Source organism: Triturus cristatus, chromosome 4_1 (assembly GCF_964204655.1).
Source record: "Triturus cristatus chromosome 4_1, aTriCri1.1, whole genome shotgun sequence".
Taxonomy (NCBI): Eukaryota; Metazoa; Chordata; class Amphibia; order Caudata; family Salamandridae; genus Triturus; species Triturus cristatus.
Window position 1 is genome coordinate 388002267 of NC_140585.1, and position 22374 is coordinate 388024640.

Below are 22374 nucleotides of genomic sequence, written 5' to 3' on the forward strand. Positions count from 1 at the left end.
TGTGATTGAACAACTTGAATGGGAGAATGGCCTTTTTGAGAAGGAACGGTGGGTTTTCCGTCTTGGAACACACATCCTCGGACTCAACAATGAGATACCGTGGAACCAGTTCCCTTCATGAGTCCGAAATGTGACACAATGTTTTTTTTGGGACTTAGGGATACAGCCACTGATACGTCCCATTGTGACTACCCTCTCTCCCATTGTGGGTTTGAGGTACCTGTGGATTACCAACCAACGGCAGGACATTAAGGGTATATGTATATTTTTCCTGGTCCAAAAAATCCTTTCACAAACAGTAACAATCATGGATTTATTTTTAATATCACTTGGGCGGGGCTATGTTGCACACCGCACTGGGCATTTTACATCAAGAATAAGGGACCATCCTGTCCCTAGGTCAGGTTTCCTGCCCATGTTATGAGTAACTGTTACATTACTGGCCATACCAGAGGATGGTTATAACCAGCAGGCCCGCATGTTATGGCTATACATTTAGGGTTTTTTCTTTTTTTTATAACCACCACATTTGTGGACACCTTTACTTTACTTTTCATCCCTGGTAGCTCTAAACACCAGTATGACAAGTCTCAGAATCCCTCTTCCCCCCCCCCAAATTTGGGGTACGTCGAGCAAAATCAGACACTTATTTCTTTTAGACCCGCACTCGCAACTACGGTGCGCGGTTAAAGCGGCGTGGCATATATTTTTCTAAATATGTTTATTTAGTAAATGGCATTATCACCTACAACATGGCTGTTTATAGTTAGCACTTCCGGTTCATCCTAGGTAGAATTAGCGAAAAACCGCTATGACTCACGCACCCGCGTGCAGATGTTGTCATCATCGTTCCGTGTGAACACCAAAAACTCCAAGCGAGCTACCAGTTTTTTAATCCTCACTCAATACGGGCACACTCTTGAGTGATACTCATTTTTTCAAATGATTGTATCTTTGCCCGTTTACACGATCGCCTCCCCACTTCCGTTTCCGGTTCAACAGAGCCAGAATCAGCGCGAACCTCGCACGCTCAGGCAGCCATACACAGGTGCTGCCGGTTTTTCGCGCGGTCGTGATTGAGGCGGCAACTCCAATTAGCAACCATATTTAAGTCCGACCCTGAATACGACTCATTTATCCAGCGGAGCTGTTCGAGGAGGTTGCACAAGGCAGGGCACTGTCCCAGGATTTGTAAGTACGGCATAGCCGACAGAAACCACCTGTTTACTAGGATTTCTCCATGAACTACCTCGCTGGTAACTACCTCTCTGGTAAAAACGTATTTCCTTTTTTAGATAGCCTATCATGCACTACCTCGACCCGTTCAGAGGCTCATGGTGAATAATCCTACAAACTTCAAGTAGGTTTTTCATTTTGTCCAACCACCATCATAGCGCTATAATATGTGCCTAGAAATTATATGGGCTCATCTACTGAAGTCCATTTTTAAAAGAGTGTGTGCTTTATGTTTTGTGTGTGTTTTGTTTTGTTATCGTCCTTTTTCCTTCACACCAGGACACTTCATTGCACTAAAACTAATGGTAATGAAATCTTATATTACTATTTTTTACAGGTCACCAATGCTCACAAGGGATACAGTGTATAGCTTGTAAAATACGTTCTCCTTTTTCCCTGTTTTTTACAGGTTTAAATGACTACAAAGACCGATTGAGGCTTTATAACTTAATGCAGCTAATTTCCCTGCTTATATGATTTTTCTTACACCATACATTTGTGACTATCCAACACATCACTGTGAGTATAGGAAGGGATCCTTAAGGTCTTGAAGAAGAAGCTTGGGGAGCTTCGAAACATGTCGGCAGATATGGGAGATATAGTTCATTGAGGCATACGCACCTCCTTCCCCACCTTTTATTGATACCAGCTCAAAGGTATATTAAAAATCTTTTTAGACCATCGAGCCAGGTATCTTTTAACTCACTCCCCCACTCACTCCCGACCCTTCCTCTCACACCACTACATGACACATAGTTGTCTCACAATAACAGTGCTCCCACGCAAACATAGGTTGTAGCACGCCCCGCCCCGTAGAGGGGCGGGACGACCCCTATGATGAAGCATGACACCAAGGGCCCTTTTGGTGTGTGAGGGGTATTTAAACAACTAATGTGTATCTTCCACCATTGTGGGGCTACATACCTAATTTGGGAGGACCTGACGTACATACACACCTGTGGGTGGATCACTATGTTTACAAATCTATACCGATAGCCAGTATGTTTTTGGTGTTGTTCGTGATTATGGGCAACTACAGTCACAGAGCAGATTCATGACATCTTCAGGTGCTCCAATAAAGGATAGTATGTATATTTTGAATGTGTTAAATGCAATTCAAAATGCAAAGGAAGTGGCAGTTGTGAAGTGCCAAGTGCACAAGGCTGGTAAGGATTTGGTCACATTAGGAAAATAATAATGTGATCAAATGGCGAGGTATTGCGCCTTGCAAGAAAAGTCAGCTTTTCAAGAAAATGAGAAGTTCACAGGTGATGTCAGGCAGGGTTCAAGGTATGTAAACTGTTTCTTTATGAATTCAGTGCAGATCTCTGAGTGAATTGGGGGATTTGCAGGAAGAGGCTCCTGAAAAAAGTGGAAAGAATTAGGCTATAAAAAGGATTATCAGCATCTGTATGTAAATTTGGAGCAGAAGTACGTTCTGCCAGACTCAATGTTTGGCATCCATGCATACATATTTACATAAAACTTATGCAGGAAGAGGTAGTCTGGTTACATTGTTTAACAAAAATACCAGGAAAGCACAGGATCCAACATGTTGCTTAAAGAGTACGTGAGCGCTGTCTAATTTGTCAATTAAATAATCAGGGAAAGAACATTCTTACCATTAAGAATCACACTGGCAAATCAGAAGGTCCATTTATGAGATTACAAGCAGACTTCATTGAGATGCCACATACAATGGTTTGAAGTACATCTTGGTGGTAGTCTGCTTGTTCTCCAAATAGGTAAAAGCATTACCCACCAGGAGAGCAGATAGCCGTACAGTTGCCAATTTGTTGTTGAGGGATTAAATTCCACAATTCAGACTCCCGACTGCTACTGACGCGGATCATGGCAACACTTCAAGAGTGAGGTGTTACAGATAATCTGTGCAGCCTTTTAAATCAAGCACAGATTCCACTGTAGCTATTGACTACAATCCTCAGGCGTACTGGAGCGAACTAATGGCACTCTCAAGAATAAAGTGACAAAGATATGTGCTTCACAAAGATTGAAATGATCTGAAACACTTCCATTGGTGTTGATGTATATGAGAAGTATTCTAAACAGAAAGGCAGGCATACTTCCCCATGAAGTGATTATGATCAGAGCAATAAGACTTGTACATGTACCTACAGCTGCATTAGTTTCAATAACTGATGACATTGTTCTGGATTACTGCAAAGGTCTGGCTGATGGGGTGAAACCTATCAGCTGAAAGCGGTCATTGCAATCTTCAAGGATACACCCTGCCATGATCTGAACGTAGGTGACGGAGTGTTTATTCGGGAATATGTTCATAAGAACGGCCTTGATGAACACTACAAGGGGCACCATATCAGGTGATATTGATGACCAACAGTACAGTCAAATGTGCAGATTTGCCTCATTGGTTCCATGCTTCTCACACAGAGTGAGAGCAGATGAGCCAGTGGATGAAGCAAGAGCGGTTGGTCGAAGGCCACAGTCTGCTGAACAAGATCACAGCCAGATGTAAGTTTGCAGCATGAATCCAGAGTGGAGGAATTCTGCTGTAACTGGTGAAGATCAAGTAGAAAGATGAAGGTGAGAGTTCCAAGTGAGCAAACGTTTAGATGAAGAGCTTGAAACTATAAAAAGTCCAGTTATAAAAAGGTCAGACTGATGAGATGTTGATAAGCAAAAGACCAAAGGATGAGTGGCAACAAGACGAAGAAATCTCCGACCAAGGCAGGAACAAGTTACAGATGCAAATCACAATTGAAGAGAACCCTCTTGGAAAAAGAAAATTCGTTATGAAAAGATCTGATGAAAGAGAACCAGAATGAAGTGCAAGTTCAAGTTGAAGTCCTGAGAAGTGAGAAGAGCGAAAAATTAACATTGAGGAGATTCCCAGGAAGAGAACTTACAAACGAAAACATTGTGAACCTTAGGAAGATCAAAAGAGACAACTGAACTGGAAATCTGATGAAAGTGAATTGCCAGTTGCCGAAAGACCAGCTAGAAAGAGTTTCATATCGAAAGTATGCTTCACCAGAGTGGGTATACTTAGCTACAGTATCTGAAGAAGATATAGATGAAGATGATTATTTTCAAACGGACAAGTGCCATAATAGTTTTTAGCAAGGATCGGATCTAGAGACAAAACTGAAAAAGAACCACCCTGAGGGTGAACTAGAGACTTTGAAATACTGAATGTTTATGAAAATCACACAGTACTGAAATAGGGGAATTTGTACGAAAGACAGATCAATTTAGACTGATATAACAGATGAAGAAAGAAAAATATACAGACACTGATCAATTTTGATTACCAAGCTGATTTTTTTGTATTTTTTGATTTGTTTTTTCCTTTTTTTTTAACAAGATCTGAGAAGTGATTATTATTTTATTTTTTACACAAGTTTTTTTCTTTCTTTCATGCCTCTAATATGAAGATGGGAAAATTGTAGGGATGGTACTCTTACCTTGGATATTATTAGCATTAGTTGGACTGTTGCTGTGCTTACTGACTCCTGTGGGAAACTAGTGAAGTTACAATTAGGACTAATCATAAGGAACCTGAGCAAATAATATCAATACATGAAATCCTTTTGAATAGTTGTTATAGGACTACTGTGTATAACAACTTTTTTGAAGAATATGTTAAAATTAGGACGCTTAATACGTTACATATGTACCTTTCAACCTACATCAGCAGATCGGAGAGCTACCTATTTTCAGCTACAATTATCATATTCACTTTGTAGCCAACTTTGGTTATCATGAGTTTATTTCTCCTTATTTGATTGATATTAATGTGTCCTTGGAGACTCTATTCATTAGTGTGGATGATAAGGAAATTAAGTATGCTAAGTATTTAAGAGAGATTGCTCAAAACAAAATTGACACTAATATGGGTGAAGTTTATTCATGTTTATTAAGTAGCGAAGAAAATGATTTTATTAGGGAATATAGCGAAAGAGGTAAAAGTGAGGAGAAATCTGGAAGAGCAGAGAATTAATTTAGAAGAAATAATTTAGGTTTTCATGTTTAAATTGAAGGTTGAAGTTAGAATGAGAGAGGAAAGGTGAGCTGTATATGGTAAGGCGTACTTCTATGAAAGGAAATAGTAGAACTTGTTGGTGAAAGTATTATGAAAAAATGTATGAGGTCACGCAAGAGCTTTTGTTGGGAGGAGAACCTACCATGAGCGGTGTTTATTACGGCTGTGGAAAACTGCTTTTTCAATCTGCCAAGAAATCGGGTAGGTTGTGCTACTTAGCTTTAGTTTTACTTAGAAAATATCATGTGGAAGTGTTGGAAGAGGAAGATAGTTTAAAGAGAATGAAAAGAAATTTTGGAAAAGTGTTCTTGGATATTTTAGGGGTGGTTATTTCTTCAATGGGAGTAGCCATGAATGATGTACAAATTAGGTGATTATCTAGGGTTGTAGATAGACTGACTGTGGATACAACAAGGGTTTTTTAAATTAGTGAATGTAGAAATGTTAGCAATAAGAACAATGGCGATGCTAAACCATCTTGCATTAGACTCTCTCAACAAAAAAGGACAGTGTCTGTAAGGTAATTAAACCGAAGAAGTGCTAAACATACATACCCGACTACAGTGGAGAGATTCATTCATATTCTTACTAACATAAGTAATTTGACATGGGATTAAATAATTAGAGGAGCCAGCCTTATGGGAAACTGTAGGGTCTTGGGTAAAACAGATAGGGAGTAGTTTTGGAAAAGTAGGTAAGTGGCTAAGTAATTTTGATAGTGGAGTACCGCAAACTGTTTTGACATGAATATTAATAATACTGATTATTCTCTATTTCTTTTATTAAAATGAATGGAGGGTATGTTTAGAAAATATTATAGTAAGAGTAATATGGATCCTTTTTCAAGGGAAAGAAAAAGATCAATGGATTTCGAGCTAGATTACTACAAAGCTATAGTGTTCCCAAAGCTGAAAGGGATGAAGAAAAATGTTTGATTAACCAAGAAGATGAAGACTTTAAAGATTAATGGTTGAATAATATACTTAGTAATTTGGTTTTAGTGATTATTTAGGAATAATATACTTAGTAATTTGGTTTTAGTGATTATTTAGAAATAATCAGAGGGGAACATTTGTAGTTGTTTTTTTTTTTTTTTAGAAAATGTGCAAATGTATAAATATTGTGTAAAAATAATTTTTGAATATTAAATGATACATAGTCATAACCAATGAACTAATTAAATTGCACATGAAACAAATGTGCTATGTCACACATGACTGTAATTAACATTGTGAAGAAGTTATGCCACATTTTTGTGTGAGACTTTAGTTTAAAAATGAATGCAGTTCTGGTGTTTTTACTCATCATGCTCCTGCTCATTCCCCCTCCTAATCAGTGTCCACTGCAGGTCATCTCACCATTTGTTTCTGCGAAACACCAAGTGAAAAACGTTAAAGATATGAAGATGGACAATTGTGTTAGAAAGTGTGTATTGTGAATGAAGCTTCCATTGTGTAACCAAAGTATCGTTTTCAGAGACTTCTGTTCGAAGCTCCATTGTAGGCATGCTAATTCTATGAGCCGTTGCTGGAGAAACGTCTCATTTTGTATTGTACATCTCAGGTAGAAGGTGGACGATTTATTTTATCCTAACAAATGGGTTAGTGATAAAGCTTTTAAGTATTATGTTGCTTTTTCTGATTTGCCAATGCAAACCTTCATCAATCAATCAATCAATCAATCATTAGATTTGTAGAGCGCTACTTGTCACCCGTGAGGGTATCCAGGCGCAAGAAGAATCCAGTTGCTTAGCCAAATAGCCAGGTCTTCAGGGAATTGTGAAACTCTGGAAGAGATCAGGAGGTCCATAGATGAATCTGTAGCTTGTTCCATGTCTACACTGCTAGTTAGCAGAAGGAGCAACCTCTCCATCTACTACGTTGGATGCAGGCCTGAGGGTTAGAGAAAGGAACATGGAGCCGAGGTGTCTGGCTGGCTGATGGAAGTTCAGGCGATGGTTCAAGTAGGCGAGTCCATAGTTGTGTAGGGCCTTGTATGCATGGTTCAGGAGCTTGAACTGGCATTTTTTCTGTACAGGGAGCTGGTTAAGTTCCCTGAGGTAGGGGGCGATGTGGGTTCGTCTAGGAAGAAACAGAATGAGTCTGGCTGCAGTGTTCTGTATGGTCTGTAGTCGTCGGAAGAGGTGAGCTGCGATCCCTGCATCGAGCGTTGCCTTACTCCAGCCGGCTGGAGAGGAGGGACTGGGTAATTGTGCGTCTTGAGCTTTGGGGTAGCCATTTGAATAGGTTATGAAACATATGGAAGATGAAGAATCAGGAGGAGGAGATGGAGTTGATCTGAGTCATCATGGTTAGTTTGTCCAGAATGATGCCTAGGTTCCCAGCATGGTTAGTGGAGGTAGGAGTAGGTCTGACTTCTGAGAGCTGCCAGAATGCGTCCCATGTGGAGCTTTTGTGTCAGGAAATCAGTTCCTCGGTTTTATCTGTGTTGCACTTCAGGCAATTGTCCTTCATCTACTTGGCAATGTCTGTCATGCAGTTGTGGAAGTTAGTCTTGGTGGTGTCCTGGAAGAGGATGAGCTGGGTGTCGTCAACGTAGGATAGGATGTTTAGTCGAGGTGTTTTGGTGATGCTGGCCATACAAATGTTGAAGAGGTTGGGGCTGAGCAAGGATCCTTGGGGTACTTCACAGATGATATCCTTGGCTTCAGAGGTGAAGGGAGGGGGGAGGGGGGGGAGGGGGGGGGAGGGGGGGGGAAGCGGACATTTCGCATTCTTCCGATGAGGAGGGAGGCGATCTATCTGAAAGCGGCTCCTTGGATGCCTATGATTTGCAGCGTTGTGAGGAGTGTGTAGAGGGAAACCGTATTGAAGGTTGCAGAGAGGTCTAGGAGGATCAGAACCGCAGTCTCCCCTTGGACAAGTAGGGCTCGGAAGTTGTCATAGCCATGATGAGGGTGTTTCGGTGCTGTGGTTGCTGCAGAATCCAGATTGGGAGGAGGCGAGTGGAAGATTCCGTTCCAGATATGAGGAGAGCTGTTGATTGATAACTTTTACTAATACTTTGGCCGGAAACTGGAGCAGGGAGATAGCTCTGTAGTTGTTGAGTACGGTGGTGTCTGCCAATGGTTTCATTAGTACGGCGTTGACTTCTGCATGTTTCCAGTCCTCGGGTACGGTGGCCATGACAATTGAGGTGTTGAACAAGGTAGTGAGTATGTGGCTGATTCCGACTTTGCCTAGATTGAAGATGTGATGAGGGCCCCTGAGTGAACAGAGTTCATGATGGTGGGGGTGTCCTCAGGGCGAGCTAGCTCCATTCGGTTAGTAAGGTGTCTGTGGTGGTGGCGGGGTCATGGTGTTGCTTTAGCAAGTCGGTTGTCTTGCGCTGGGGTTTGAAGTTTCTGCAGAAGTTGGCGATTTTGTTGTGGAAGAAACTTGCAAGGTTGTCACAGAGCTCCTGTGACAGGGTTATGTTGTTTGTTGCAGCTGAGGGGTTGGGGAATTCTTTGACGATTTTGAAGAGCTCTTTGCTGTCGTCTCATCTTGATTCGATGTGTGAGGCTAAGGCCTTTGCCTTCGAATCTCTCAACTGTCAGCGGTAGAGGTTGAGGGCTGTCTTGTAGGGGGTCTTGTCTGTCGAGACTTGCTGGTGTTTACAGTGTCGTTTAGCAGTTCTGAGGTCTTCAGTGTACCAGATAACACCTGCTTGGTGGACCTTCTATGGGTGGTGCTGCTGATGGGAACAACACGATTGGCGCAGTTGTTGATCCAATTGTTTAAGTTTCTGACGTTCTGGTCTAGGTTTTTGGAAGAGATGGGGCGAGTGGTGTTGAAGGTGTTGATCTATGTCTCCTTTAAGAGTTTGCTCCAGCTGCCGTGGGGGTAATTGGGCAGAGGTGCGGGAGCTGGTGATGTTGAATTGGACGATGGAGTGGCCGATCCAGGTGAGTTCTGTGGTGTGGCTGTACCAGATGCGGTTGCTAGAGATGAAGATGGAGTCTAGCATGTGACCTGCGGTGTGCTTGGAGTCATGAACGAGTTAGAGGAGTCTGATGTTGTTCACACTGTGCAAGAGGTTGGTAGTGTTGATGTCATTGTGGTTGTCGAGATGGAAGTTGAGGTCGCGGAGGAAAATGAGATGTTGGAGTCTATGGCGAGGTGGGTGATAAAACTGCGATGACGTTGCAGAAGGCTGAAAGTGGTCCTGGAGGAAGAAAGGCAAGGGTGCTCCTAATGGTGGTTTTACCTTCTGTTTTGAGTCCGAAGTCAAGGTGTTCCATGGCTGAGGTGATTTTGTCATCTGTGGTGCTGCATTTGATGGAGTCCTTGTGTATGATGGCAATCCCTCCGTCAGGCTTGTTGATGCAGTCGTGGTGGGTGGTCTTGCATCCTTTGAGTATTGTGGTGGCGATATCAGGCACTGAAGTGGGGTTGAGCCAGATCTCAGTGAGGAAGAGGACGTCAGGTGTGAGGGTGGAGATGAGGTCACAAATCTCAGTGGTGTGTTTGCATAGTGAGCGTGTGCTGAGTAGGGTGCATGCAAGTTTGTGTTTTTGTTCAGGTGGTGACTATGGTGAGTTCGAGGTGGGACTGCTCGGGCACTGGTGTGTGTGCTGTGGCAGGTGAAGTGGCAGTGGGTGCAGGTTGAAGGCCCTACCATGGAGTGTCGGTCAGTGCGGTGGCAGTGTTTGTCAAGGGTGTAGAGCTTGGTGATGGTGCATCTACATGGGATGATAGAGACCGAGGTTGTGGCGTTGGGCGTGGTCCAGGCATGGACGGGTGCAGACAGGCTGCCAGTGGCATGGTTGTGCTGCAGCCTGCATTAAGTAGGCATTGCTTCTGTTGGCTAAAACAATGGTTACAGGGAAACCCCAGGGGGAATGACCCGAGCAGCGGCAGTGTCACTGTATCAGGCTTGAACAAGCAAGAACTGGAGGCCACAGGCATGTGGCAGGCTAGGTGTCCAGGTGCCTACTGATGGGTCGCGCTGGGGCCTGCATTAAGTAGGTTCTGGGGTGGGCAGGGCTTCTGTCGGCAGAACCGTGAGCGGGAAAACCAGGGTGGGAAAAAGCGGGCAGCAGCGGTGTCGCTGGATCAGGGTGGAACAAGCAGGAACTGGAGGCCAAAGGCAAGTGGCAGGCTAGGTGTCCAGGGGCTGACCCGTACCATGATAATATCATGCTGAATTTGAAGAAGCTATTAATAGCTTATGTGAATTGTGTTTAAAAGCTCTCGGGACTAGAGAATCTGTTGGCTTTTTTGGGCTGATATTTCCTGGGTTAGGGACTTTTCATTATTCCTGAGACTTTGTCCTTTTATTATTAGATTTCAGTACTCTTCATGAGTTTGACTTGGAGGTTTTGCAATGATTTATTCAACTAGGATTTTTTACTACATTTTATGGCTTTATATTCTGTATTTGAACCTTCCTGGGGATTCATGCATTTTTCTCTGCAGTAGATGTATTAATATTCCTGAAAAAAAACATTTTTTGCCTTGGTTCCGATCTATCTAGAACTGAGCTATTAATGTCTTCATATTTACTCTGATCTAGCTCTGCTAAAATGTGAGTTTCTCTGATGAGGAGTATAGTTTCCTACCGCAAGATCAACTAAAGATTTGGAACCTTAATAGAAAAGGTAAAATTCAGGGTGTTTGGGGTTCAGATGATAATTGGGGTTCACTCCCACAAAGGTATTCCTTCCAGATAACAAATCAGTATGGGATGTATTACTGTTTTGCGACCGAATTTCGGTTGTAAAACAGTAATACTTTACCACGTGATTAAATGTGGAGGCAACTAATTTGCAAATAGGAAGGGGTCCCCCTCAAAACTCCTTCCCCTTTGAGAATGTTAAAAATATATTTTTTTTTAAGAACAGCCTGCTTTTAAAAAATGAAACAAACCTTTCATTTTCCTTTTTCAAACGAATCCCATTATCTCTTATGGAAAATAGGCTGCCTTTAAAAGCAAAAAAGACTGCTTTATTAAAAAGCAATCACAGACACGTTGGTCTGCTGACCCAAGCAGGCTCCCATCCCTGTGATGCCGGTGATTCTTAATAGGTCGCGAACTATGACCTACCTCATTAATATTCATTAGGTCGTTCAATACTAGAAGTCGCTATTTGGACATTCCTAACGTTTGTACATCTGGCCATAAGGTACTGGAAGGTATCGACGTGGCACAAGATCCCTGTAATAACTCAATGAATAAATAATCCTCTATCATCCGAGGCAGACAGTGGACTAAGACTACAGCTGTGAAGCACATGCTCTGGAGTCGTTTCAGCAGCACGCCCTGGATCCGTACCAGAACACAATAAATACAATTAAACTTCAAGTGATGGAGATAATTAAAATATCACACTTACCTGCAGGTATTCGGTAAAAAACGAGCCCAGTTCCGTTTTTAATAATTGCCTGTGAGTAAAAAAGAGGGCATATTAAGTAATTATGACAAAGGAATAATGAAAACCTGCTTCATGTTTAGAAGCATACATTTTAACATGCTGAAAAGTTAGGTTATTTTTATACATACACAGAATCATAAGCAGGGGAGCGTTTTGGGTGTTACACCCCTCTAATAAATGCATTTTCTAGAAAATAGTTGGGTACAGTTCCTGTTGATTACACAAGGAATTTTTATATAAACAGCCAAAAACGAGCACACACAGTCTCCCTCTCTGTCATGAAAGTTTTCAAAAATGTTGGTTATTTGACAAAATATTGGTTTTTCTCTTACTAAATACCCCTTCCAATCCACATTTGTCTCCCTTTCATCTGCCCCTTTAGCCCCTCTCATGTGCCCTGCTTGACGTCTGGTGCATTTTAACATAGGTCAGCAGGATTGTTGGAAAATCTGAAATCACACCCCCCAATCTTACTGACCAAGCGACGCCCCAGATCATAAGGTCACTCCGAGGCACCCTACATAGCAGGATACTTCCCAGACCCAGTTTTGCATGGCAGGGGTAAGACGGCCACACAACTGCGGGTTATTCCTTTGGAATCCACTGCATTAACTAGATCTAGCGTAAGAGATCTTAAAAGCAAACACTCGGGCATCCTGCACGCGCCTCCCTCCCTAGAACCAGAAGGTAGGTTTGGAGACAACACCATGTCAGCGGCTCACAATAAAGTGAACCGAGAGGAGTCGAGCACAGTAAATAAAGGTCCTTGTGCTCTTTCAACACAGGTCGTCCTCGGCTGAGCGACATTTCCATTGGCTCCCACCAACAAAAGAGGGCCCTTTGGGGTCCAGGATTCCAAATACTGGGAAGCCTGTTGGTGAAATTTCTCTGCACTCAGTTCTTCAAGATGTACGTTTAGAAAAATATTGACTTTCTGAAAATGTGACAGCTGACAAACTCCGTGCTCTTTTGAATCTCCTTATCTTCCACTTTCATTTGAAAACACAATCCTACAATATTGGTCTTGTCCTGTCTGCTCCGCATGGCCTGCAGTGCAGAATGGATCACCGCTATGTATTCAATGGAATGGAATGGAATGGGAGAACAAGTTACTTACCTTCGGTAACGATGTATCTGTAAGAAACATTAGTTAGTTAGATTCCTCACCTTAGAATATCCCCAGGCGTCAGACTGGATCCGGAAGATTTTTCGTCAGCAATACCCCTTGCGCGTCGCTAGGCGTCGTCTGCGGCTCCGCGTCCGTCGTCGGCGTCGTGCGCCGGAATGACGTCGTCAGAGTACTTAGACGCCGCCCTCGCGCGCTGACGTCAGTTCTTGTACATAGCCTTCCGCGCCAGGAACGCAGAGCCATGCAAAGAACGACACTGGTGCCAAAAATAAAATCTAGGGGCCTGAAAAGGATAACCTTAACCCTAGATGTCAGTTCGCAGAACGGGGAGGATGGGTGGGTCGGTGAGGAATCTAACTAACTAATGTTTCTTACAGATACATCGTTACCGAAGGGAAGTAACTTGTTCATCTGAAAGAAACACGTTAGTTAGATTCCTCACCTTAGAATAGATACCCAAGCAATACCATCCCCGGTGGTGGGTCTTTGAACCAAGATCACACCAGAAAGTCCTGGAGGACAGAACGGCCAAAGAAGCCATCCCTCCGGACTTGGCTGTCAAGGCAATAATGCCTGGCAAACGTGTGTAGCGAAGCCCACGTCGCCGCCTGACAGATGTCCTGCAAAGGGACTCCCCGTCCCAAGGCAGTAGTAGCCGCTGTGGCCCGAGTAGAATGGGCGCGCAGCCCAACAGGAGGGTCCTTTTTTGCCAAAGAGTAACAAATTTTGATGCACAAAACGACCCACCGAGAGATGGTCCGTTTGTGCACAGCTTTCCCCTTCTTAGCACCCACGTATCCAACAAAAAGTTGGTCGTCCACCCGGAACTGCTTTGTGCGGTCCAAATAAAAGGAGAGCGCACGTTTTGGGTCCAGACGGTGGAGCCTCTCTTCCTCTTTGGAAGGATGCGGAGGCGGAAAGAAGGTGGGCAAGGTGACAGACTGCCCAAGATGAAATGGAGTCACCACTTTCGGAAGAAAGGAGGGACGAGGCCGAAGGACAACCTTGTCCGGATGAACAGACAGAAAAGGAGGCTTTGAAGATAAAGCCTGGAGCTCACTCACCCGTCTAGCAGAGGTGATGGCTACCAGAAAAGCAGTCTTAAGAGTCAGAAGACGAAGAGGACAATTGTGAAGAGGCTCGAAGGGAGCGCACATCAGGAATGTCAAGACCAGATTCAAGTCCCACTGAGGCATTACAAAAGGGACAGGAGGGAACGTGTGAGTAATGCCTTTTAGAAAGCGTGTAACCACAGGGGACTTGAAAAGAGAAGGCTGATCAGGAAGCCGCAAGAAGGCAGAGATGGCAGCAAGATAACCTTTCAGGGTGCCCAGGGCAGAGCCCTGCCGGGCCCGAGAAAGAAGAAAGAGGAGAACCTCAGAAAGAGGGGCGGAAAGGGGATCCACAGCCTTTGCCGTGCACCATGCCACAAATTTGTTCCACCGGCAGGCGTATACCGTCTTTGTGGAGGGACGCCTGGCTGCCAGAATGATATCACAGACTTCAGGAGGCAAGTCGAATGGCAACAACTGCCGCCGCTCAATCTCCACGCATGGAGGTGGAGGCTGGACAGGTTCGGGTGGAGGACCGTCCCCTGCTGCTGCGACAGAAGATCCTCCCGAAGGGGCAGACGTATCGGGGGATCGGTCAACATACTGAGTAGCTCGGGATACCAGTATCTTCGTGCCCAATCCGGAGCCACCAAGATGACTTGGGCCCGGTCGTGCCTGATCTTCTTCAGCACTCTGGGCAGAAGTGGTATAGGCGGAAAGGCGTACAACAGACCGCAACTCCACTCGTGACGAAAAGCGTCGCCGAGCGAGTGCCGCCTTGGAAATTCCAACGCGCAGAACTGCTGACATTGCGCGTTCTCTTCGGTGGCGAATAGATCTAACCAAGGCTCTCCCCACTGCTGAAAGAGACCTTGCGCCACTTCGGAGTTCAGACGCCATTCGTGATCCATCATGCACCGGCGGCTGAGTTCGTCCGCTCTGGCGTTCAGAGAGCCCGCCAGATGTTGAACCACTAGGGTGACGCCCTGGTGTTCCAGCCACGTCCAGAGGCGCAGAGCCTCCTGACAAAGGGTCCACGACCCCACCCCGCCCTGTTTGTTGCAATACCACATGGCGGTGGTGTTGTCCGTGAACACCTGCACGACACTGCCCCTGACAGAGGGAAGGAAGGCTTTCAGTGGAAGTCGGATCGCCCTCAACTCCAACAGGTTGATGTGGAGACGAGACTCCGCCGGAGACCAGAGGCCTCTGATCTCCGCCTCTCCCATATGGCCACCCCATCCCAGGAGGGACGCACCCGTCACTACGACATGCTCCGGTTGGGGAAGGGAGAGGCTCCTGCCCATGACCCAATCGCGGTCCGTGAGCCACCACTGCAACTGCTGTGCAGTGCCCTCCGAGATCAAGACATGGTCGGACAGGTTGCCGTGATGCTGGGCCCACTGAAACTTCAGGTCCCACTGCAGAGCCCGCATGCGCCGCCTGGCGTGATGCACTAGTAGGATGCAGGAGGCCATCAGCCCCAGAAGCCGCAACACTAGCCTGACCGAAACCCAGGATAGAGGCCGAAAGATGGGAATCAGGGCCTGTATATCCCGGACCCGCTGTTCCGGTGGATAGACCCGGAACTGCGCCGAATCGAGAACCGCTCCGATGAAGAGGAGCTTCTGAGAGGGACTCAGGTGTGACTTCGGCACGTTGATGGAAAACCCCAGCAAATGCGATCCGCCGTAGTCTGGAGGTGGGAGACGACTGCCTGGGGCGAGCCCGCCTTCAACAACCAGTCGTCGAGATAGGGGAAGACTGGAACCCCTGATCTGCGCAGATGAGCTGCGACCACCGCCATCACTTTCGTGAACACCCGAGGGGCACTGGTGAGGCCGAAGGGGAGCACGGTAAACTGAAAGTGCTCTTGGCCCACCGTGAACCGCAGGTAACGCCGGTGGGCCGGCAGGACGGGGATGTGGAAATAAGCGTCCTGCAAGTCCAACGCTACCATCCAGTCTCCGGGGTCTAGGGCAGCTAGAACCTGAGCCAAAGTCAACATCTTGAACCTTTCCTTCCGGAGGAAGGCATTGACGTTCCGAAGGTCCAAGATAGGGCGGAGGCCCCCTTTGCCCTTCTTGGGAACCAGAAAGTAGTGGGAATAACAACCATGACCTACTTCTGGGCTCGGAACGCGCTCGACGGCCCCCTTGGCCAAGAGGGCGGAAACCTCCTCGTGGAGAAAATGCAAATGATCCCCCGAGATACGGTGGTGCTGCGGTGGCATGGCTGGAGGGGTCGTCTCGAAGGGGAGGGAGTAGCCCCTTCGGACGATTTGCAGCACCCACCTGTCCGATGTGATGGACCGCCAGTGGAGCAGGTGATGGCGAACTCTGCCGCCCACTGGCGTGGAATGGGCCTGAAAGCTCGGACTAGGAAGGCTTTGAGGCGGATGCTGCCGGGGTGGATGTGGGCTGACCTCGTCGTCCTCCAGATCCGCCTCGGCGGAAACCACGTCCGCGCGCAGGTTGGTTCTGCGGCTGGTGGCTAGGCACACGTGAGGAGGCACCCCTTCCTTGGCCACGAAAGGGGCGAAAAGCGGAAGATTGCGACCACGGGGCCGAGAGGCCCAAGGACTTGGCAGTAGCCCGGGAGTCCTTAAAGCGGTTCAGCGCACTGTCCGCCTTCTCGCCAAACAGGCGAGTGCCATCAAACGGCATGTCCATGAGAGTGCTCTGGACATCGCCGGAAAACGACGTGGACCGCAGCCAGGCGTGACGTCGAAGCGCCACAGTGGTGGAAATGGCCCTACCCAGCGAGTCCGTGGTGTCAAGCCCACAACGTATGGCATGTCGCGCGGCATCCCTCCCATCGGCCAGAGCCTGGGTAAGTCGTGTCCTCCACCGCATCCCACAGAGAGTGGGAATAACGGTCCAAGAGACAAGCGGTGTTCAAAGACCGCAGGCCCAAACTAAGGGATGAGAACAGTTTCTTGCCAAACTGCTCCAGTCTCTTGGAATCCCGGTCCGGCGGGGCGGTCGGGAAAGAGGATTGGGAGGTGGAGGCCTGGATAACCAGGCTCTCAGGGGTAGGGTGTTGGGACAGAAAACTGGGGTCGCCCGGAGCAGGGCGGTGGCGCCTGGCAACGTTCCTGTCCACAGGAGGAACTGTGGAGGGCTTGGACCAGGTGCCCTGGAGAACGTCAGTGAGGGCTTCATTGAACGGCAGCAGAGGCTCAGTGGAGCTTGCTGCAGATTGAAGCACCTCAGTGAGGACGTTCGTCCTCACAGCCACGGCAGGTAGCTCGAGCCCAAGGGCTGCGGCCGCCTTGCGCAGCACCACGGAGAAAGCAGCACCCTCCTCCGAAGCCACAGTCGGAGGAGAGATGAATCCAGTGTCTGGTGAGGTATCCAGACCACTGGCCTCCCCCAGTTCATCTGCCCAGTCCTGGGACAGTTGGGTCTGATGGGCCATAGGATCCTCGGATCCCTCCCAGTAGTCCCCATCATCCGACTCCTGGTGTAGAGGAGAAAGTAACGGAGCCGGGCGGTAGACAAAATGTGTCTCTAGCGGCGTCGATCTCGGCGTCCATCGACGCCGGACCGGCGCCGGGCCCGGACCGGGACTAAACTGGGGCACGGCGTCGAGCGGAGTCGACGTCGGCGTCGGGGGTGGAACCGGAGTCGACGCCGGTGGAGGAGTGACAAGGTTGACCGGCGTCGACGGGGACTCGAGAACGGGTCCCTCGGGCGCTTGCGGCGTCGAGGCCGGAGCCGTCAACGGCGCCGGGGCCGGAGCCGCCGGCTGGCAAGGCAGCCCAGTCGGGTCCGCGGGGCCCGAAGGCGCACCAGCGGGCGCCGACGGCCGAGCCAGGTTCCTCATGGCCGAGAGGAAGGCACTGACTTCTGCCGGCGTCGCGTTAGTCCCAGGGACCGGAGGGTATGGGGACGGACGCGGCGCCTGCGGCTCCACCGGAGCCGCGGGGGTGGAACCACCCTGACCCTCGACCGAGTCGCGCGACCGGCGAGGGGAGTCCGAAGAGCGATGTCGTCTCTTGGACTTCTTGGAATGCTTCGACTTACCCGAAGACTTTGATCCCGACGACCGATGGTGACGTCGGCTGCGGCTCTGCGACCGATCCTTGGACCTCCTCCTGGACCGGGATCGAGAGGCGCGCGGAGCCGAGTGGCGAATCTCGAGAAGCTTACGGGACCGCTCCCGTCTAGCCTTCGAGGTCAGGGCCTTACAGTCCGAGCACGACTTCGCGTCGTGGTCGAGGCCCAAACAGTACAGGCACCGGCGGTGATGGTCCGTAACCGACATCAATCGGCTACAGTCCGTACAGGCTTTAAACCCAGGCATCCTACCGGCACCGGTGTCGATAGACAGGATCAAAAAGGATCAAAAAGTTAGTCAAAAATTGACTAAAGGGGTAGCTCTCCCAGATCTGCGCTTACTGGTGCGGAAAAAAGAAGAACTGACGTCAGCGCGCGAGGGCGGCGTCTAAGTACTCCGACGACGTCATTCCGGCGCACGACGCCGACGACGGACGCGGAGCCGCAGACGACGCCTAGCGACGCGCAAGGGGTATTGCTGACGAAAAATCTTCCGGATCCAGTCTGACGCCTGGGGATATTCTAAGGTGAGGAATCTAACTAACGTGTTTCTTTCAGATAGGGAGGGTTACAGTAGTGACTAGTATTAGGGAAAATATATATCAAATAAAAATCTGTCTTGATAAGACCTTGTCCACCACTATAGCGGCTCATTAGTCCTAATGACAAATGTTTATTGTCAAGTCATCGGGCTGTTTCATCTACCTCTTAAAGATGAAAGGCTGGGTGGTCCAACCAGGACTCAAACGTCTGACTTAATGGTTAACCACAAGGGACATAGATGGGTTTATGTCAACTACGTGTGCAGAAAACCTATGAAAAATGGCAAGATCATTTACTGAATACCGTGAATCACACTTAAAGTTCAAAACGTTGTCTCCTGAAATAAATTTGTAAGAATTATCTGTGTGTGACGAACAAACCATAGATTAAATATAAAAACAGCACATTCTGTTAGTCAGCTGTCAAAGCCGTGCAGGAGGACTGCCAAGGACAGCAGCCCTTCACTCCTAAAGAAACAACTATACATTAAACAAATACACAAGTTATGAAAGATTTTTTTTAATTCACAAACAAAAAAATATACATTTTAAGGAGAGGTTGAAGTGTTTCAAAATTTACTCTTATTCCTGAAAGACAAACTGTTGGCCTAGACTCAAGAATATTACTTAGTCTTTTTAGGTCGAGCCTCTAGCGGCAGCGGGCATACGCAGCTCGCTTTGCGAGGCATGCAGTAATGGATTATGGAGTGGAAGCTCCGTCCACTCTCCGCCCATGTTTTTAATTGGCTCGTGTCATTGTATTTCGTAAATGCTGCAGTCTGATTGATTATGAGGCTTGTTAGACCCTCTTTATTATGGCCATGTCGTCATTTGTACCCTCCCATGGCTACTGGCCCCTTTACTTCGAGTGTTACACAGTACGGTACGTCTTATTTGGACTGTGAGCACTACTTTGTCTGTGCCTTCTCGCCCCCTTCTCCCCTTCTTCCCCCCTCCCGCACTCCTGATGTCTGTGCTCCCCCCGTTGTCCGTGATACAATGCAATAGGTCGAACGTAAATGCGAGCCCTATTACATTGCAAATGCTCGTTTGCTTTTAGTGCATGCTCTGTTTTTGTTGGTGCAAATTAGTGCTTCAAATGAGGCACGACTCGTCCATTCTACTGTTTGCTGGACTTGGGCTGCCCCCACGAATCAAGCAAAAGATACCAACTTGATTTCTAGCCTTCAATTTCCTTCAAATTTACAAAGCATTAGAACTTTAACATTTTACTTTTCATGCACAAATAATTTATTAATCTGATAATATTATTTAACTTTCTAAACAGTCGCAGACCCCCCTAAGAAGGCATTACGGGCCCTTAGGAGTCCACAGACCTATGGTTATGAACGGCTGGTCTGAAGCAACAATCTATGCCCTGCAAGTCTCTTTCCTTTGCAACATTCACAGGCTCATAATGTAGCCACCATTGCATACTGTAAAATGTCAAGAGCTTCTCTAGCTGCACTATTCATTGTTTGAATGAAAGCCATATTACAATCAGACGAATTTTTTATTGCAGCCATTTCATACATATGGGCCCCGGCCTACTACTGTTACTTAAAGAGAAACCCAAATCAATCGGTCTAGATAAAGAGTTCAATAAAAAGGAATATTTTATTAGAAAAATGGATCTAAAAGAATGTTGGCACATGTTCAAGGGCAAGAGTAATTAACACACGAGTTTATTGACCAAAGAGTTCATGTATACATTAAAGACACCCATATGCTCTATTAAAACTTTCTCTTACATAAGCAGTAATCTTCTTGAAAAGTGAGACTATCTGAGACTTAATTGATTTTTAGATACCCTTAATTTTTATGTCTCTCTACAGACATCTTTAACTATCTGGTAACACATAACACAACATAAGGCACATAACATAAACCGAGGGGCTTTAGGTCGGCCCTCTTCCATACATGCAAAAACGTCAAATTAACGTGGGAAACTAGATTTGTTAAGCAAAAACTGCTGCTTTTTCTTTCCTAAAACGTTTTACGCACTAATAAAAGTTTGAGGAAATTATACAACCCGAGTTTTCCCCTTTTAATCTCTGTAGCCATTCCTAGATGTTGCCTTATATGCTCGTGAACCATTGGATGACTTTGGGGAGCACCGTCCAGTCATGCTTTCAAACGCATCCATGGTATTTCCAGTGGCAGCTCCTTCGCTAAGGCAGAGAGGAGAGTCGCCCCACTACTCTCAGAGCAGTGCAGCAAGGAACAACTAAATGATAATAACACATTGTTATTATCATTTACATTATCTGCACGAAGCCAGGTTGGGGCAGGGTGGGGCTGGGCTTTGTCACAGGAGGAGGAGTGGTATGGGCACTACTAAGTGCGCTTGACCCTTTAGCCGTCCATACTTGGCCGGCCGAACCGTAATGCACACTTATTTCTCCACCGGGCTGTGTTGCACATCTGGGTGGAGAACTGTCCCAAGGTTCCCAAACCGGATGCTCAGACCAATCACAACACTGCTGTCATGTCATGCTAAGGGTAGCCTGGGAGCTTCCAGGAGTCAGGAGAAAGAGAAGAGGACGGAGGAGAGGTGGCAGGCATAACCAGGTGACTATTTTTTTCGGGGTTTTTTCAACCCCCCAACACCTGTTCCTTAGCAGGCGCCACTGGGTATTTCGCAGATGGTTACGTTTTCTGCTGCTGTTAATGGGAATAAGTAATCCTTGTAGTGGTGGTGTGTTGAGGCTTGAGACAGCAGCACGTTCCGTGTACATGGGAAGGTGAAAGCAACTAAATCTTTACAACGTCACTGGTAGCCGAAGATGAGCTTACCCTGCTTGCTGTACATGGACTGATGCTTTTTCACTCTGTGCTGTAACTGCACTAGGTCTGTATGTGCGCGAACCACCATAGATGTTACCCTTGTCAGCCAAATAGGAAGCAGTGCAGGTTGTGATGGCTTTGTTAATGGTGCAGCTAGTGTTGAAGATGGTGTGGGTTGGCAAGGGGTGCCAGTTGAATTCCACCGGGATGGGATTGATGTGATTCTATTTCTTCAGACCCTGAAACATGCTGTGGTGTGTAGGATGCCTTTAAGGGGGCCAGTGTGGAGTCCGGGAGGCCATTGAGGAGGATGCTTCCATCATCCAGATGCAAATATACTAGGGCTGAAACAACAGTTATGAAGTCGCCTACTGGAAGGAACGGTTTCACTGTCTTCAGCAATGACAGCATGGTAGCAGGTCATCTTTGTTTTCTTGACAATATGTTCTTTGATGTAAAAGCAGTAGTGCTATTTTCCAAATGTGATAGATGGGCAGACAATCAAAGTCAAGTTTCACCTCTCTGACCTCTCACTCCTGCACCAAAATGTATTGTTTAACCTGCTACTTGTCCTCTGAAAGTGCTTCTGCAGCTTGTCGGGGCTAGGAAGTGCTGTGCATGATACTGCAAATCAATGCAATAATTAATTTGATCACATTTAGATGCTGTCATACTCTATTACCAACCAAAATCACACAGTGGAGAATCATGTGGACTTTGGATGGGTTAAACTGGTTGAGTATGTCCACTAGCTCAATGTCATTCCTTGTAGGAAATGTCTTCTCCACATGGCAAGTCTATGTTGAATCAGCAGGGCTGCCACCTTTGAAAAAATATTTACCATGAGAAAGGGGGGCCTTGGAGGTGGTGAGGTCTGGAGAGGTGGTACAACTTTGAACATGTTACTTACTATCTAACCAGACCTCTGTGGCAAGGTCAGAGAGGAGGTGTGGCTTTATGCCGACCATGACCTGGGAGAAATCTCTTCCACTCACCCAAGACACAGAAATAACAGTTTGAGCCTGCTGCAGATGTCCAAAGAAGTTACAAAACCTATGAACATCAGCTGAGCTGTGCCTCAGCACATGGATTTGAAAACCACACAGTGCAGGAGTTCCTAGCTCACCTTGTCTTCTGCCGTGCAATATCGGTTATCACCGTGTGGCT

At 46.8% G+C, this 22374-nt stretch overlaps 1 protein-coding gene across 4 annotated transcripts in view; it reads right to left on the reverse strand.

Moving 5' to 3' along the window:
• The window catches only part of PRR5 (proline rich 5), a 559320-nt gene that overhangs the window by 141565 nt on the left and 395381 nt on the right, over nucleotides 1-22374 (reverse strand). For all 4 annotated transcript variants that reach the window (XM_085652445.1, XM_085652446.1, XM_085652447.1 and 1 more), the window contains one exon: nucleotides 11598-11646. In XM_085652445.1, coding sequence (XP_085508571.1) covers nucleotides 11598-11646 — 49 coding nt within the window. The remainder of the gene's footprint in view (nucleotides 1-11597; nucleotides 11647-22374) is intronic.